Source organism: Primulina huaijiensis, unplaced genomic scaffold (assembly GCF_012295235.1).
Source record: "Primulina huaijiensis isolate GDHJ02 unplaced genomic scaffold, ASM1229523v2 scaffold37281, whole genome shotgun sequence".
Lineage (NCBI taxonomy): Eukaryota > Viridiplantae > Streptophyta > Magnoliopsida > Lamiales > Gesneriaceae > Primulina > Primulina huaijiensis.
Genome location: NW_027358705.1, coordinates 553,426 through 572,550, shown reverse-complemented (window position 1 = coordinate 572,550; position 19,125 = coordinate 553,426). Strand labels below are relative to the sequence as shown.

Genomic DNA, 19,125 nt, shown 5'->3' with positions numbered 1-19,125 from the left:
TGGCTCACCTAGGCCCGCGACCCGTAAATAAATATTATGCATCTTAGCAGGTGGAAAGACTACATCTCGTAACGGACTTATGATTTAGACGATATGTCTCAGTTTTTTTTCAAGCGTGGAAACTCCAGAACCAAAAATAGTAGGATTAATTGTCATAAGAAAAATAATACTTGTATGTGGAAGCTCATCTTAAAATGAGTTGAGAATATTTCAATTCAACCTATTTAAATTTTTTAACATGTTGAATCAACCTGAATTGATAATTGAGTAGTGTTTGAAAATTAAAAAAGATTTAAAATTGAAATTTTTTAAGTTAGAATGCTTGTAAATAAACGGTTTTAATACTAGTTTTTTTTTAAAAAAAATAAAATAAAATAAAAAAATCTTAATTGGATACTTTATCTTCAAAATTATTGCAGGCCAATACTGTATGAAGTTATTTTTAATTTATTTATCGAAATATTAGAATCAATGTTGAAGTATCAAAATCATCGTGTGACCAACTTTGAGATTTGGATTAAATTAAATAAAAATTAACACAAAACATGTGGCTAAAAAACACATAAAATTGATTTTTTAAGTGATCATTAAAAAATTATTTTTAAAAAAATTGCAAACATTTCTCAAATATCATATACTCAAAACTTTTAGTAGGCTGTATTATTAGACATACATTAGGCAACCCACACCAGTATAAATAATATTATTTTAATGAAAATATCTCATTTTGAGTTTGTCCTTTTTACTGTAGACTGATCTTACGAACTTATTTAAGACCATTCTCATTTTCGAAATGCCAATTCATATAACCATAAGATAATGAAATATCCTGACAAATTTAATTTAAGATTGGATGTTGATATAAGTTTGGATACGATGAATCGATTTAGTGTTGGGGTTGGTGAAGGATGATCAAGGAGTAGCTGGGGTGCGTTAGCTTGATGCATTCGACATCAAGATTCGACTAAAGGATTGGAATTGACGGCTATACCAGCTTGGATATGGATTTCTGTCTGAAGCAAAGGTTTTCCAATGTTTTGTAGAAGAAGGGATCAGATGGCATTTTGGCTCTAGAAATCCGATCTATGATCGAACAGGTTCCATTTTTATCGCTCCATCACAAGAGGACGGCTAATGGGAGAGGCTCGTCTATTGGCAAGAAAGCTCTTTCGTTGTCTTCTAATTCAGAATGGATAGACGGTCTCATTGCCCTTGTGGCTTAATTCCTTTGCAACTCGAGACTTTTCTTCCTAGTGTTTATGATATGTTTTATTCTAAAAAAAGAGAGAGAGAGAGATAATGAAATAATCAACCATGAATTTTTAATTAATGTATTCTAACTTAAAATTAGAATTATCTCTAAGAATTACTTAGAAGGATATAATGGTTAATGAATAATCCCGAAATTTCGTATAAAGTTCTGTACTTGAAATATGAGTTGTCACAAATTTCAAAACCAATATTATTATTATTATTAAATAAACGTTTTCAACGCCGGCATAAATGCAATCCTCGAGTTTATCTTGAATTTTTCCTTTATGTCATTTTCTTGCGATCAACTCAAGAAACTCGACCAGTTTTTTTTTTCCAATGCCGGATTCACAGCAGAGAAAATTCCCAAATTTGTGTACTTCCTCTCCAGGAAGCTTGTTGGCAAGACTATTCTTTTTATGCAGTATATGTACATACAATTGATGTGGTAGTTCAAATGTACATGATACTTTTCTAGGACCCAATTGGAAACCAACTCTGGGTTGGTCCCTCTTTCCAAGAATTTATTTTTTTAATAATTTTTCGCTTTAATTATTCGTGGAAGATTCCACCAGTTGGCTTACTTGAAAGATTTAATCAAGTTGACTCATCTTCCTGTTAATTAAAGGTATGTATTGGGTTCTTAGTTCTTACCTCATGCAATTGTTGTCTTTACCTTTTCCCTTCTCAAGTCTTTAAACGCAGGTAAGATATCATATTTCCGAGCCGAACATCTTTCAGAGCTGTCCAATTATCAGAATTTGTTCCAAAGTTCCGGTTAGTTATCAGGGTAGGTGGGAGTTCCTAACCATCTGTGGTTTGACTTTGTGGCTCTTGCAAGATTTTTTCTCAGATCCTTGATCTGCTGTATGGTCTAGTTTTTTCTTCTTTATGATCAGTAAGAAGTTATATTTTTCTTCAATTTTCTGTAAGCTGTCATTTGGACCATGAGTCGATGCATTTTTTAGATTGAAATTACAGTGATTATCGGATAGCATTTTTGCAACATTATTGAACATATTGTGTATGAAGGTTGAATTTTGATTTCTGTTGGGACCATAATTTGAGGAACTTTCAAATTTTCTTCATTTTTTTAATTCCTCCACCGGTTCAAAATTCCATTTGAAGACAATAGTAGATCTTTCCAGGAATTCAGGTGCGGAAAATTTATCATGGCCCACTTAACTTATTCTGATTCAATGTCCGAGAGCTCACAGCATGGCCAAGGTGTACAACCTGTGCCTTTTAAGACCTCTACAGGGTCACTTAAGGTGTTATTGATGCATGGGAATTTGGATATTTGGGTGAAGGAGGCGAAGAATCTTCCAAACATGGATTTATTTCACAAGAGCCTAGGTGATATGTTTGGGAGATTATCTGGAAGGTTCATGAGCAAAGTTGAAGGAGCCATGCCCACTAAGATAACCAGTGACCCTTACGTTACAATTGCGATATCTAATGCTGTAGTTGGTAGGACTTTTGTGATTAGCAACAATGAGAACCCCGTCTGGACGCAGCATTTTTATGTTCCAGTAGCACATTACGGAGCTGAGGTACACTTTGTGGTTAAAGATAGTGATGTCGTGGGATCTCAGATAATTGGAGCTGTTGGAATCCCTGCAGAACAGCTATTCTTAGGAGCGAGAATCGAGGGTACTTATCCGATAATAGGGGAAAACGGGAAGCCATGCAATCCAGGGGCTGTTCTGAGTCTATCGATTCAATATATACCAATGGAGAGGGTACCCCTTTACCACGGTGGAGTGGGATCAGATCTCTCATATCAGGGTGTGCCCGGTACTTATTTTCCACTCAGGAGAGGAGGAACGGTCACTCTGTATCAAGATGCTCATGCAAATGATGCTACTCTTCCTAATTTGTGGTTGGCTGATGGTAGGCTTTATCAACATGGACATTGTTGGCGTGATATTTATGATGCAATTAGCCAGGCTCGTCGCCTAGTTTACATCACAGGGTGGTCTGTTTACCACTTAGTTGAACTTGTGAGGGATGATCCTAATGTGAAAAATAGCACTTTGGGCCAGCTTTTGAAAGACAAGTCTCAAGAAGGCGTGAGGGTACTGCTCCTTGTATGGGATGATCCTACTTCTACGAGCATATTGGGCTATAAAACTGTAAGAACAGTTTATTTTACTTTTCATCGTAACTGATCTGATTCAGAATACATTTTGTTTTTTGGCATCATTTGACAAAGTGCAGTTTCCATAAATGGACACCAAATGCATTATAGTATTCTGAATACCAGTTTGAACTTTAATATTTGTTATAGACCCAAGAATGGATTCCCTATTTCATTTGACTTTCTTATATGTGCTTAAATGACAAAACATTTATTTGACCATCTGCTCTTGGTATGTATACTTGACAACTTGTAAATGGTGTAATATTTGTGGTGCAATAACTGATAACTGTAGGGACATTGCAGAGCTGTTGCATAAAAAATGTTTATGAGCTCATGATGTTGACTTTTAAAGTTTGTTTGCCAAGGTTACTTGTCAAATTTTCGGTTCAAATAAAAACCACATCTCGAGTTTACTTAACCTCTGATTAGAAGATGGATTTTTTATGGTCACACTTTTCTTTATTGACATTTAGGATGGTGTAATGAATACAAGCGATGAAGAAACACGTCGTTATTTCAAGCATTCATCTGTGCAAGTGCTATTGTGTCCAAGATCAGCTGTAAAAGGTAGCTGGGCAAAAAAACAGGTAAATTCGACTTTGCATTCTCTTCCCTGAGATAATAGACCTAATTAAAGAGTCTTTCTGCAAAAGGCCCCTAGTTTCTTGTACTAGTCGTCTCGCTGCAAATAATACTCTGGAATTTTATTCACAGCTTTATGCCCATTGTGTCATCAATTATGAACGAGAATTTCATTTTATATGCCTTCTTAACAAAAGGGATCTATAGTATCTGTGTCTAGTGAACTGCTCACGTGCATTAGTATGCGTCTGTGATCTGCCTGTTTTTATTTAATGCATGCTAAAGTTAATACAGTTGATAGATGAGAGGAAGCTCAGCTACGTTGGATTTTCTTTTCAACATTTTCTGGAAAATAGTTTTGAAAAAATGTATCAGGGCATGCATTTGATTTATGTTTGGTTTTGTTATCTGGAAAAGGATTGATTTTACTGTAAATATTATTTCATGCAAGAATATGTCAATGTTATATCATACATGTATACTTACGTATCCCTACAGAGCAACTTTCTGAGGGCAGCCCTCTCTGCTTGAGTTTGACCTGTAAATTTTTCCCCCTAGAATTAGAATGTGGAATGATTTACTTTTGATTTTGGACATCAGGAAACAGGAACAATATACACTCATCATCAAAAAAGTGTTATAGTAGATGTCGATGCTGGTAATTATAGGAGAAAGATCATGGCATTTGTTGGAGGCCTTGACCTATGCAAAGGAAGATACGATACCCAACAACACCCGGTCTTTAGCACATTGCAAACAGTTCACAAGGATGATTATCATAATCCCAATTTTGCGGTATTTTCATATTGAAGTCTTTGTCGGTTCAAATAGGTGTCCTCTATTCTTCATGACATTTGAAGTGTTCTTTTTCCTTGTTCTTTCCATAAGTGCTCGTTATGATGAATAGTCTTATGGTTTATCAACAACACAAATTAATCTAAGATGTAACAGAAAGAAATACCATTTTTCCTGAAGTAATAATGATGACGTAGCTTCTTTGAATAATGCGATATTTGGATGGTTAAAAATGGCTCGGTTGTGAATTCTTTTGTTTCTACAGTTCCATTTTATCACCATTTGAATGCATTTTTTGTAACTAAATAGGGGCCTGCTGTTGGTTGTCCAAGAGAGCCATGGCACGATTTGCACTGCAGAATTGATGGTCCAGCTGCATATGATGTCTTAAAAAACTTTAAGGAGCGTTGGGACATCGCCTCAAAGCGTCATGGGATTCAAAAAATGAAAGCTTCGCATGATGACTCCTTACTACAGCTTGAAAGAATTCCAGACATATTGGGAATCGACGAGGCTTCCTGCCTAAGTTTAAATGATCAAGAGATATGGCACACTCAGGTATCGCCTCAATGAGGCCATATAGTTTCATTTTTGTTTCTGGTGCTGAATTTTGTCCGTGCTGTAGATTTTTCGTTCAATAGACTCCAACTCCGTTGAAGGTTTCCCCAAGGATCCAAAAGAGGCTTCACAGATGGTAACATAATCTCTTGTTTCTTTGTTCTCTTCCACCTTTCGGAGCGGTCTCGGTTTTATGATTGTAATGAATGAATTTTTCTTGCATTGAAACAGAACTTGGTATGTGGGAAGAATGTACTGATAGACATGAGCATACACACAGCTTATGTAAAAGCAATACGTGCGGCACAACATTTCATATACATCGAGAACCAGTACTTCGTTGGATCATCTTTCAATTGGTCTAATTATAAGGACCTAGGTGAGGAACTCAAATCCATTCAACTACATGGCCTACATTGATACCCCTTACACTTGATAATAATATGGAAACCTTCCTTGTGGTTTGAATTAACACGATAATATATGCTCTTGACAAGATTTTCTCAAAAATCAGTTGCATTGTTATCTTTGATACTCTCTTAGGTTGGTCATAATTATGGAAAATCGCATTGTCATCAAGCCTAAACTCATGGGAGCTAATTTAATTTTACTTTTTGCAATCATAGGTCGAAATTTTGAATGACCGAACGAAAGGACTGAAATAGAGATTATCGTACAAAATGTAACTTACTTGATAGGTTCTGTGATGTGCTGAAGGGTGAAATTTTCCATTCTTCCTCTTTCTTTAGTATGAAAGAACAGCTAACGGAAAGTGCTTTATAATTTCAGGTGCAAATAATTTAATTCCTATGGAAATTGCTCTCAAGATTGCAAACAAAATTAGAGCAAGGGAGAGATTTTCTGTGTACATTATTGTCCCAATGTGGCCGGAAGGAGTTCCTACCGGTACTCCAACTCAAAGGATTCTTTTTTGGCAGGTATATCATGACTCAGGGCCCTGACCAGGTCCGAATTTTCATATCATATACTATTGTCACCAAAAGCTCAATGTGGGAGGTTCGCCGACTATAGTTAAATACTTAACATGCTTCGGAATAAGCTGAAAACCAGGGACTATCTGCTCAAATGGAATATTCAAGACTTACATATTAATATTGTTTGGTATTAGAAAATAAAGGATCAGAAACAAGCACTGAAACCAAAAACATCATGTTAAAAGCTGTATTTTTCACAAGTTTGTGCTTATGTGAGATATGGCAACTATAGTTTCGTAGGTTAATATATGTTAGTGCAAAATTTCACGCGCATGCAGTATAATACGATGCAAATGATGTATGAAACCATCTACAAAGCTTTACAAGAGATGGGGCTCGACAGAGATTACGAACCCCAGGATTATTTGAATTTCTTCTGTCTCGGCAATCGTGAAGCAGGAGACAATGGAAGCATCTCGGACACAAAAGCATCTTCAAATTCTCCACAAGTACATTTTTCTTGATCGCTGACTAGCTATACACTGCTTCATCATATTCTTGCTTCTAGCCAGTTGCGCCTGACTTCTAAATATCCTGTATCACTCTTTTTGAAGGTGCTAACTCGGAAAAACAGACGTTTTATGATCTATGTCCACTCAAAGGGAATGATAGTTGACGATGAGTATGTGATAATTGGTTCTGCTAACATCAATCAACGATCTTTAGAAGGCACGAGGGACAGTGAAATCGCAATGGGTGCATACCAGCCAAATTATACTTGGGCAAGCCGACATGCTAATCCTCGCGGACAGGTGAACCCTTAGAAGTTAGAACTTACAGGAAACAACACGTATCTTTATGTACTTTATGGTTCAACTACTAACTCGGTTAGTAATGGTAGTTAATCATCAACTTTCTTGAGAACATCACGCAGAAAGTCTCTAACTTTTCCCTACAGATTTATGGGTACCGGATGTCACTCTGGGCTGAACACACGGGTACTTTAGAGCCATGCTTTGAGCAACCAGAGAGCTTGGAATGTGCTCGACGCATAAGATGGATGGGTGAGCATAACTGGAAACAGTTTGCAGGTAATGAAAATAGTGAAATGAGAGGACATCTACTGAAATATCCAGTTGAGGTTGATAGAATGGGGCAAGTTAAGCCTCTTCCTGGCTGCGAGACATTCCCCGATATGGGTGGCAAGATAATTGGGACTTTCACCGGAATTCAAGAAAATCTCACGATTTGATCAATTACTAGTATGATGTGAAGCCTTTGTGAGGATGACCGATATTTTATTTTCAATTTAACTATAAAAGATGTTGAGTAATTAATTATTTTTTCAATCCCCTCCCCCCGAAATTTTCAGGTTGTGATATCTTGATATTTAATGAGATGAGTCTGAGTTGTTTGTAACAATACGTAGATGTTGTATTATCTTTAATAAATTTTACTTCTTTTTGCTTCACTAAAATCTGAGATAATTATTGCTCGTGCATGAAAAGTGAAGTGGAGACAAGCTTGAAGGTAGCCTTTAACTAAACCATAATTAAATCCAAGTACGCTTTATTACTGGAAGACATGTGTGCATCCACATTGTTGTATCCCCCAAGAAATATTTAAAAAAAAAAAAAAAAACAAATGATCAATCTTTTAATTTATCAGTTCCAAATCTCTCCTCCAATATTTTCACTCCCATGTACCTGCAACAAACACGAACACAAACACCAACAAAATTTATCCAGAAAACATACGAAGTTCAATACTCAACAAGCTCTAATCAAACTATTACCTTCCCAGCATCATAACAGTGGCCTGAGGATTTGTTCCGGGTGAATAATTAAAGGTCGATCCATCGATAACCCGCAGGGCATCGACTCCAAGAACCCTATACTCAGAATCCACCACTCTTCCAACCTGACATCCCCCATGATAATGCCATATTGTCATCACTGTGTCCTTACAGAACTGCTCCAACGATGTTGAAACGTTGGTATGTTTGGGCAGCATATTCACTGGTGCATTGGCTGTCATGTTAAGGAGTGTCGGAAGAGAAAGATAATCGTATCGGAACTGGGAAAACGCCTTCGATTCGATCACGGTTTCAATGACTTTTAGGCCATCTACACATCTTTGGAGGTCTTGGGGATGCTTGAAGTAATTGAATGTGACGATTGGATTGTCATTTGGATTCTTGTTTCTGAGTTCTAAATGCCCCGTGGAGATGGGGCCCATGACCTTTTCAAGGATGAACCCGCCCCTGAAGGCGACAGGGTCGAGGGCTTCCATGGCAGCGATGGCTCGGGACAAAGTTATTGAGGTTCTTTGCTTTGGTGGAACCGTGGAGAGCTGCCCAATCTGAATTATTTTGTTCACTTGCACTTGTTATTTGTTAATTGACACTAAGCAAAATGCCAAACAAAGTATCTCACTTATCACAAGCATTTGACAACTAGTAAAGTCAATTTATTCTTATTGTATTTCCATTTGCTTTTTCAAATGTTTTGAGAAGACATAAAATACATGTTTGACTAGCTACATTAGAGGGTGACCAAATAGTTGGAATTTTTTTTTATAGGCTAGAGGTCCACTTAGTGGTTAAGCACAAAGGAAACACACCACCGTACCAAAAAATTGATGAAATGTTGTACCTTAGGAGAAAACATCCCGTAGTCACGTCGATAACTGCCATCGCCTGCAAAGTTTTCTCCACTGGCGGCTTCTATGTAGCTCCCGAAAGGCGTGATCCCGACCACCTGAATAAGGGAGACCTCGACCGGATTAGGTGAAGGCACAAATATCGCGTTCATGGGGTTGTCGGACATGCCTTGGCCCACCAAAGGTTGGTCCAATACCAATGTTATGTTATGGGCCATGAGATGATCCATTGGGCCTATTCCACTAAGCATCAATAGTTGTGGGCTTCCAAGAGCCCCACTTGATAATATTATCTCATTTTTAGGCCCATCTTTTAAGTATGCCATGTGTTTATTCCCTGAAGCGTCTGTGAATACCACTCCATGAGCTATGGGCCTCGCTTTCCCTGTTGCATAAAGGTGTTGAAGTTGGAAATTTCTTCGATTTATTCGACCATACCCTAACTTTGGTTGACCAATGCATTGAATTATATGAAAAATAACGTAACATTGATGAAGGATCGTGCCGAACCAACCAAGAATTACCCCAAGTATAGCATCACGTTAACCAAGAATTTTATTTAGCAGTTGATAAGGGAGTGTACTTTAATACCTTTGGTTCTGAACAAGATTTTATGAACAGAAGCATGCAGCAGCACAGTGAGTCCACTGGGATTGGCATACGTTAGAAGATCAGCTGCCGTGTGGCGGCGGCCTTGGGCATCAAAAATGGTGCCGCCGATTTTAGTCCCGATCACATGATCGTACGTGAACCCATTGTAAGGGTTCACTCCAGCCTCCAACAGACCATCCCTAACCGCTGACTGCCATTGCTTCATCGGCGGCTTAAACGCCACCTCCTTCTCCACCCAAGCATAAGACTCGTTCACCAGAGCACCGTCCCATCCGGCGTCCCTCACGTAATCCGTGGCGGCGCGTGTGTAGAATCCGGCGTTCAGGCAGCTTCCTCCTCCCAGCACGCGGGCACGCGCGTTGATGACTCCGTCTTCGGAAATGAAGCGTTGGGAAGGGGAGGAAGGGTCGGGGTCGGAGAGGGCTCGGCCGAAGGCCGAGAGGTTGGTGATGTTTGGGTTTCCGTAAGGTGAGCCGCCGCGTTCGAGGAGGAGGACGGTCCCGTTGTGAGAGAGTGTGGCGGCAAGCGGACAGCCGGCTGTGCCTCCGCCGATTATGATGTAGTCGTAGTAAGAGACTGCTGGAGCCGAGGTTCCTTGTTCAATAAAACTGTATGCGGGTCCTACTAATTGACTCGGGTAAAATGAGTTTATTAAATTTAGAGCTTCATTTATTAATTATTTTTGGAAATTTTTACCTTACATATACAGATTAATGCAAGAAATTTCCAATGCATCAAAAAGAACAAATGTTTCAAATAGGTTGTACCTTGTTCAGATGAACATAATCCATAGAAGGTAACAATTCCAGCAAATGCAAAACACAGCAATCTCTTCGTACAAAATCCCATGAATTTACTCATCTTTGATCCTTAAATTCCCTAAGACAAAAAACAACTCTCGATTTGTAATGTAAAGGGTATATGGATTTGTAATGTTTCTCAACTTACCTCTTTGTATATATAGACACGATGAGTTTCTTGGAGGAACCAACGAATTAGATGGCTAAAAACTTTGAGGGCAAAAAGATTCTTTCAAGATTGGACTCTTGGACAAGTGAAGCTATAATGTAGAACCAACTTCAAGAAGATGTACAATTTGTGAAACCAAAGGTCATAGCTTTCTAACCAAACATCATTAATGAGCTTTTGTCGTCTGATAACACTTTTTTGGCGTTCTTGGAAATATACGCCACCCAATCATGCTATTTCTGTATAATTCAACTTAGTTTTCTCCTAATTGATTGAATTTCAGGCTAGAAATCAAAACTTATCTCAAGACTCGATATTGTTCATGGACTAATTATATCAAGATTCAAAATTTTGTGGTGCTATTGGTGTCAAATTCCTAACTTAGGGTGGCGATTAATGCATATATAATCATATTTGAGATGCCGAATCTTAAATTGCACTGAGAACATTTAATCGAAGAAACAGTTAATCCCAAACAAAAAAACTCACAATTCACGTTCAAATACACAACATAAAAGGTAAAATAAATAAATCTTTCCAAGCTTGCCTCAAGGTGGCCTTGGTCATTCCAGCCATCTCCGTTCCGGCATCAGAATGACGAAAACAACCACGAGTTTGATTTCCTTGATTTATTTCCACTCAAAATGTCATCTTAGTTTCACATAGCTCCCAACATCTCATTCAACAGTGTACTAAATATCTCGATTTCCAACTCCAAAGCTACTTCCATATTTTCTTGATCCAATGTTTTCCAATTCCCATCTTTTTCCATGTCATTAATGTAAGATTGTCTATTCGTCTTCACCTCCCATCCAAGAAATGGCTCGTGGGGGTTTTGTCCATTGATCCAAACTTCAACTTCCTCCAATAGTTCCTTATCACACGAAGATACACCTTGTTTACCACGTGCCTTTGTTACTTGTTCTCTGAAGAAATCCAAAACCAGCTTCTCAGTCGTCGTTTTGGGGTCATTTGATGGGTGTTTGTGCTTGAAGTGATGAAGTAATTCCAACGCCTTATTATTGTTTTCGTCTACTACTTCTTTTTCCTCTATTTCTGAGGTGAATTTACCGATGTTTGATTCGTAAGGACATTGCTGAGGCCATTCAGGTGATTCATTATCAGATTCTGTCTGTAAAGCAAATCGTTCAGTTAAGTTCAATGGCTCAAGTTCAGCATGTGACTCAAACCGCTGAATCTTCTTCATGAGTTTCTTCTTGTTTTCTGAAGATATGAAACACAGTTTTCTCATTAGAACCTATAGCTTGATCTAGTATGAGATGTCCACCAATAATTTTACACCTTGTATGTCATCTGTGAGTGGTGATTCACACGCGTAAAATGTATAACACGTAACAGAAGGTAGGGAGATTGATTCACCTTCTACATGAGCGACTCTATGTCGGTAAGGGGACGAGACCTCGTCATCTTCATCATCAAATGGGCAGTCCAGCACAGATACTGGACTCAACTGTTCCTTCTCTTCGGTCGACCATAGCTTCTCCTGTTATTTATCATTTCAATAAAATATGAGGGGAAAAAAAGGATTGGCTTGATTTTTTCAAAAGCTAAATAAATAAATGGATCAAGAAACTAGTAGCTTGGCTTAATTTTTGTCACAATCAATATGTTGATTTAGGATCACATAAGTCGATCTATATATATAGATATCTATATTCAATTCTCTTCGAATGTGTTACACCATATTGATCTCAGTCAACCCGTATATCCAACCCCTGCACCCCCTTATTTGACATTTACCATGACAACAATGTTCATCGTGCACAAGCTCAAAGGCCGTCGCAAATCTACTGTTACTAGAAAACTATAAGTTCAACCATTTTGCAAAAGCACAGTTTCAGTCTAATTGGCATGGGTGAGAACTGCAAGCTAGCCAACCAACACCTCACACCTGTACGTTCGCACTCGATCAAAAAGCAGAGTTCGAGTCCAACACAACCAGCTGGAAGTACACAATCTTAATCCCAGCTCAAGTATTATTGTCTTGGACTGAGACTCTGACTGGACACCTAACTGAGACATCCATTGAGAGGTGATTTGACCATGGATTGACTAAGATTTGTAGGGACCACATGCATGCATGCACAAATAAAAATCAAAGATTATTGTAAGAAGTGGGGTTTCTGCTATAAATTCAAATATCAGCTTGCTCATTTATTATAAGATATCTTGTAACTCGCTCTCTGTATGATTGATTGCTAGGAATATTATTCTAATTTGTCAGTTAATACGTCCCAAATGCGGACCTAAACCGGGGCCCAAAACTAATCCTGATTAGAGGTTAAACTTCAATCCGGTCCTACCCGACCCGATCAGTCCTCTTAAATTAGCCTAAATTTAGACCGATGTAATTTCTATCTTTTAAATAAAAATTGTCACGATATTGGAATTAATGAAATTTGTCGCTATCAAATATCAAAATCAATTTGTAAAAATTAATAAAATTTGTGGATATAGAAAATCAAAATTCCAACCAAACGAAGCGGTAGAAGGGACCGAGTTACCTTTGAGTTGGTGGTGCTGACCTCACTCCCATCACTGCTTGTAGTTGAGGCACCCCGAACATTACTCTGTGGTACACCCATTGTCTCGCCATTACTCGCTTTATTGTCCTTTAATGGAACCTCTACGACGCCGTTTTGCCCCGCCTCCGTAAATTTCAGATTACCGCTGGAACATGCCTCCATCGCCGCAGTAACAATATCGCTCTCCGGCCGGCAGTTACCGTAGCCATCGTTTGTGGAGATTTTGGAACGATCCGACGACACGGGATCCTCCTTGAGCAACTCATCGAACGATTTCATCCGTCCGATCTCCTTCTCGTTTGGCTTCCTCCTCCAGAAAGTGGTGCTCTTCTTGTTGATCTTTTTCGAAATGCTTCGCGCTAGCATCGAATTCTTTGGTTTGTCCGCCTCCGAAGATCTCCCGGCGGCGAAGGGGAGTCTCTTTATGGCGGTGATGATGTGCTGAAACGCCGAGAGAGCGGATTTCGATGGGCTTTTCAGTAGGGCTGGTGGGTTTTTCTTGAAATATGAATACTGTTGATGCTGCTGGTCTTTTAGCTCGATATCGAGAAGGAATCGTACGGTGGTGCAGCATTGTCTTCTAGGGAAGGAGTCGAAGCCGTTGGATGAGCAAGAACTCATATCGTCCAACAAGTAATCTTTCAACGACAAGGGTCTGGCTCCAACATTCATATTTTTGTAATCCATGAGAAGAAAGGAGCAAAAAACAGTGTTTTTTTAATTCCTCCTTTGAGCTGCAACGAGAATTTCTATTTAGAACGAAGCAAACTGAGAGAAATCAAAACGCTTCGTTAAAAGCTGCTACCTCTACAGAAATCAGACTGCATTTATTGAAAGTTGATTTTCAAATATAATGCAAAATCTTTAAGCTTATCTGCAAACAAATTCAAAAACACACAGCAGCGCCCAGACGGAGTCAGCTTCGCACATAATGATCAATGCAAATCAACAAGATGCAAATGATGGCTCTTTTTAAAAGGAGGAGGCTATGAAAGTGAGAGGCAGCTTCTTCTTCTTCTGGTGAAGATCTCTAGGCTAGCTTATTATTTATCAATAACAATTGAAGCAAACCCATTTAATTTAATCACTGCGTGTGCTCGTATGTAGGAGAGAGAATAGTACAGTGGGTTTTTCAAGGTAGATGGAGGACAAGAAGAAGGAGCTTGCATGGTTCTTGATGTGGGGGATTTAATTTGGATCTCAATTTTTTTTTATGATTTTGTTTGAATTCGGGTCAGTCTTGTATTAATTTAATCACATGAAATCTTCAACATTTGATTAATTTAATAACTTATAAATTATACTAATTAAATAAATTATATTGGGTAAATTTTATATTGATTTTTGTTTTATTTTATCAATATTAAACATGCAGTGGTCGAAAATCTATTAGGTCGGACTCGGCAAACACCTCAAGTTAGCGGGGTTCACGTAATATTATTATTTTATGATATATATTAATTAATTATGAGATCAGGCTATTTGCTGGCACAGTCCCCAGACACTGCAATAAATATTTTGTTGGAGGAGTTGTAGTTTTTTTGTTATTCGTGTCCTTTTCGTGACGAGGAAAAAAGAAAAACAAAAATCAAACTTCTTAAAATATTAGAGCAAAAATTCATTTTTTGTTATACCTATCATAGTTGATAACTGTATAAAATTGCATATTTAAAAAGTTACCACATTAATAAAATATAAAAATTCATGTGAGACGATTTCACGAGCTAATTTTTTGAGATAAATATTGTATTTTGGTCATTTGTATTTTTTTTTAATGTCAAAACTATTATTTTTTTTTTGTAAATATAAACATAATTTATCTATCTCATAAATAAATATACGTAAAAACATCTAAAAAAAACCTATTATTAATAAAAAAAAACATAACAGGTAAAAACAGTTTTTGAAACTTTTTGAGCGGTTTTTAAGCTAGATTCGTGGGAGAAGTTGTTTTTCTCTTTATTTATTGATAGTTTTTTTTGGTCAACATTTTCATTCAACTTGTTTGATACCAGGTTAACGAACCAAGTCAGTTATTATACATAACACAAGTTTAATTAATAAAAATGTGTGTCGTAGGCACGTGAAGCATGCATACACATGAAAAAAAATTATGTTAAAACAATATTCGTGTGAATTTCTAGAGATTATATTAAAATATAAATATAACAAAATATTTTTATACTATTTTTTATATTAGAGGTAATATAATTATTCAAAAATTTAAAAACATAGATAAAGACAGGGAATTGTTCTTATTATAGTATATATACAAATAAAATATTTATGAGGTTACTTTAATTAAATTTTTCTTATATACATATATACAATAATATATTTAATATGTTGATTTTCACTATATAATAATGGAGCATACGTAGTCGCTAATAGAGCCACAGGAGTGCCGGCTTTCTTAATTCCCGTAATTTATAATTTTTATTTTTATAATATAATCATATATTTTATATACTACTAGTACTACTACTATCACTGTGTGATCCCAAAGTATGATTTCGCTCCATTGAAATCGTACTGCCCCGAAATTTCACGCCAATGAATTCTCCAAGTTTTATGCAAAAAAAATTTGTTTGAACAATTTGGGTAACTGATTAATTAGTATACAAGAATCAAAATTAAACATAATTTAATTGAAACAGAGCACACAATCTAGTATATATAATCATTAAGTATGATTTTGTGATGGAAAAAAAAAACAATTGTATTGATTGAAAGATATCATCACATAAATCCGCAAATTTTATTTAATTCTCAAGAAATCATAAGCATAATAATCAGAATTGTGAAAGCGTATCCAAATTAGGATTGGTTCAGTACGGTATACAGATTTTTTTAAATAATACCATATACCACAGTACCGAAATTTCGGTATGACATAAATTGCATACTGTTCTTACAAAAAAATTCGGTATACCGCAGTTTCGGTACGGCATCGGTATAATACCGTCTATACCGAAAAAAATTTTAAAAAAATTTGTTAATCTCATCACAATGACAACAAAATAATTTTATTATAATAGTTTTTCGGTATCAGTATCAGGTATACCGAAATTTCGATATTTTTTCCCAGTCCTAATCCGAATACATGGTTTTGTAATCAATTTTGGGTAATGGTTTCCAATATTGCAGCTTTCCTTCCAAACCAGAGAGTTCTGTCGATGATAAACAAAACTAAACGAAGTTATGCAAAATTGGGACTATAACCTTCTTTTATAATTAAACAAATTCTCACTATTTCTAATTTGACCTCTCAACAAATAAAAAATATCATAAATGGTATTCACACAATAAAAGCATGATAATCAAATCTTTAAATCAATTCTTATTCTAAATTAGACCGCACCAATTTACGACTTATTTAATTGATGACATTTAAATATTTATGATTACAGGTATGACCCCTAAAATTCAAACATTGCCTCCACTAAAATCGTATGACGCCGACATTTTCACGTGGTATTTTTTTTATATATAAATCTAGTCAATCATTATTTTTTTTAAATGACTTTCTGCAATATATTTTTACATATATTTGGAGATGTCATTTTTTTTTTTAGAAAAATATTGATCGGGTCCTTTTCCTAAATATCCCCCCATTTTAACGCCTATGAATTCTCCAAGTTTTATGCATGAATCGTGATTTCTTTTTTTCTTAAAAAATGTATTCATAATTTGGGTAACTGATGAAGGGCACCCACATTGGTGCATTAATGGGTGATTATTAACACTCATTAATATTCATGCAGCAATGTGGGTGCATGAATTATTAATCTTGGCTGTCATCTCAGCCAAGAAATTTATCAGAATGAACGGCATTATTTCGCAAATAGCGACGGTTTTTCGTAAACCGTCGCAAATTGAAACCCGTCGCTACTTGCGACAGTGTCTCAAAACCCGTCGCTACTTGCGACGGTTTTTCACAAACCGTCGCTATGTGCGACGCTTTCTCACAATACTATTTATTTTTAAATAATATTTGTTGTAAAAATTTAACAAAATTAGAAAGATATTGAATTAATTAAAATTAAAAAAAATGAGTATGTGGACAGTGGGACCCATAAATAATGAAAGTTGATATTAAATGAATGTGAGTGTATGTTAATAATGGGAAAGTGTTAATGTAATGAATATGTGACTCGTGGACCCCATAATTTTTGAGGAGATGGAAAGTTAATAACATAGATTAATGTGGATGGATGCAGATGCCCTAAGCTTATTTTCGGCATTCAAATCCAAGAACCAAAATTTAAAAATAATATAAAACTTGAAGCAGAGCACAATCTGGAGTTGGACGTACCATCAGGCAATCATTCAGTAATCATTATATGCATGATTCGAGATATGTCCTAAATTGTGTAAACGATCCATGAAGCAAACAACACCGGCTACGCCACACAATCAACACGAAATGATTCACCAATAAGATCTCTTCCACCGTTTTGGTGATGGAAAAAAATTATATTTTTAGTTTTGAAATTTTTATAATTATTATTTTTATTTTATTATCGATCAATTTATGTAAGTAGTATACGATACTACGGAAACATTTATGAATGATACATAGTTCGAGCTACGTCAAAACGAAAAAATCTCACACCAAACCCCAATTCTATAAGAAAAAAATAGTTAACATAACAACATTTCTCAAATATTCATATAAATGTGTGTGCAACTAATTATGTCGAAATTGGGTAAACCGTGAAAGATGACGTTTTTTTTTTCTTCAAATTTTAAAAGAATAGGTCTCTTGTGAGACGGTATCACGGATTTTTATTTGTGAGACAGTTCAACCCTACCGATATTCACAATAAAAAATAATATTCTTAGCATAAAAAGTAATATTTTTTCATAGATAACCCAAATAAGAGATCTGTCTCACAAAATACGACCCGTGAGACCATCTCATACAAGTTTTTGCCATTTCAAAAATATTTATAATTTTTTTTAAAAAAAAATTTAAAAAGTATCCATGCTTATAATTTTTTAACTAGCTAATATTAGTGAATTAAAAATAATATTAATAATTTCGCAAATTGAAAATTCATAGGCTTAACGGAAATATTAATTAAAGATGTCTAAAGTGGAATGAATTCAATTAGTAACTCCACAATTCCACTTCAACGTCACTTTCCACCTCATCCCAACATAAATTCCACCCCAAGCATAGCGGCGGAGACGCCAGAATCCCATCACTCGCCACTCCGAAAGTATCCACCAGACCTTCATTCACGTACAGAAATTCGTTAACTTCCGCCCCGTTGCTGACGCATAACCTTCCACTCTCAGCAGCATTCTGATCTTCACTCCTCCCCTCTTCACAGCCACCTTGTCCCGTGCCAGGTCGAAACTTCTCCGCCGCCTCGACCGCCGCTTTGCGTATATCCTCAGGATCCATAGACACCGGAACACGCAACAGCGATACCGAGTCAGCGAAATTAAGGCAAGCCGTTTGCCCCCTCAATGCCAAAGCCGCCACGTCGTGGGCTCTGGCCGCCATCTCAGCCGTAGGATAAGTCCCAAGCCATATCCTTAAACTTCTTCCTCCCTGCTGGTTTCTCGGGGTGATTCGAAGCCAGAATCACATACTCTTCCGACTGAACAGCTGTACTCGAAGTTGGTGAACCCATTTCCATAAATGTGAAGCTTTTTTATGTATGAAAATTTATATCTCGAACTTGAATTGATTGAGAGTGAGCACACTGTAAAACAAGTATTTATGTATTTCGGGTGGAAATTCTTCACGTGGGACGTAATATACGCGAGAACACGGATTGTCCGACTGTAGCTTTATGAGGAAAATAACACCTGGAGTTGGGACCCATAATTTAGAAACGTGCCTTTTAATAGTAGAGATAATAATAATTTAGAAACGTGCGTACACACTATATATTTATTATCCATAAAATACTCTTACAAATCACAAACTGCATAGTCATTCACCACCTTTTAGTTTTTAGAAATTCGTATAAAATCATCTCACGATTCAATTTTACGAGGTATATATATTTTACTTGAGTTACCCATGAAAAATATTATTTTTTATGTTAAAAATATT

General features: G+C 36.6%; 3 protein-coding genes and 1 pseudogene across 4 annotated transcripts; 1 reads left to right on the top strand and 3 right to left on the bottom strand.

Annotated features, from left to right (window-relative positions):
* The first annotated feature begins 1,889 nt into the window (after window positions 1-1,889).
* On the top strand, window positions 1,890-7,704 carry LOC140968435 (phospholipase D beta 1-like). The gene is made up of 11 exons (XM_073429376.1): window positions 1,890-2,041; window positions 2,400-3,386; window positions 3,868-3,981; window positions 4,577-4,771; window positions 5,081-5,329; window positions 5,397-5,465; window positions 5,561-5,708; window positions 6,119-6,267; window positions 6,603-6,773; window positions 6,879-7,076; window positions 7,223-7,704. Exons 2-11 carry the CDS (start codon window positions 2,424-2,426, stop codon window positions 7,514-7,516), a joined length of 2,550 nt encoding a protein of 849 aa, XP_073285477.1. The 5' UTR covers window positions 1,890-2,041; window positions 2,400-2,423; the 3' UTR covers window positions 7,517-7,704.
* On the bottom strand, window positions 7,441-10,473 carry LOC140968436 (protein HOTHEAD). Of its 2 annotated transcripts, none has more exons than XM_073429378.1 (5): window positions 10,305-10,473; window positions 9,517-10,158; window positions 8,919-9,310; window positions 8,060-8,625; window positions 7,441-7,970 (listed from the first exon to the last, which is right to left on the bottom strand). In XM_073429378.1, exons 1-5 carry the CDS (start codon window positions 10,396-10,398, stop codon window positions 7,913-7,915), a joined length of 1,752 nt encoding a protein of 583 aa, XP_073285479.1. In that variant the 5' UTR covers window positions 10,399-10,473; the 3' UTR covers window positions 7,441-7,912. The 2 variants fall into 2 exon arrangements, with proteins under 2 accessions (XP_073285479.1, XP_073285478.1); XM_073429377.1 differs by having other exon boundaries at window positions 9,517-10,161; window positions 10,305-10,463.
* Window positions 10,474-10,933: 460 nt separating this feature from the next.
* On the bottom strand, window positions 10,934-14,269 carry LOC140968473 (uncharacterized). The gene is made up of 4 exons (XM_073429432.1): window positions 13,858-14,269; window positions 13,032-13,786; window positions 11,887-12,010; window positions 10,934-11,730 (listed from the first exon to the last, which is right to left on the bottom strand). Exons 2-4 carry the CDS (start codon window positions 13,737-13,739, stop codon window positions 11,165-11,167), a joined length of 1,398 nt encoding a protein of 465 aa, XP_073285533.1. The 5' UTR covers window positions 13,740-13,786; window positions 13,858-14,269; the 3' UTR covers window positions 10,934-11,164.
* A 3,802-nt stretch (window positions 14,270-18,071) lies between these two features.
* Window positions 18,072-18,752, bottom strand: LOC140968576 (dehydration-responsive element-binding protein 1D-like; annotated as a pseudogene).
* Window positions 18,753-19,125: the final 373 nt, after the last annotated feature.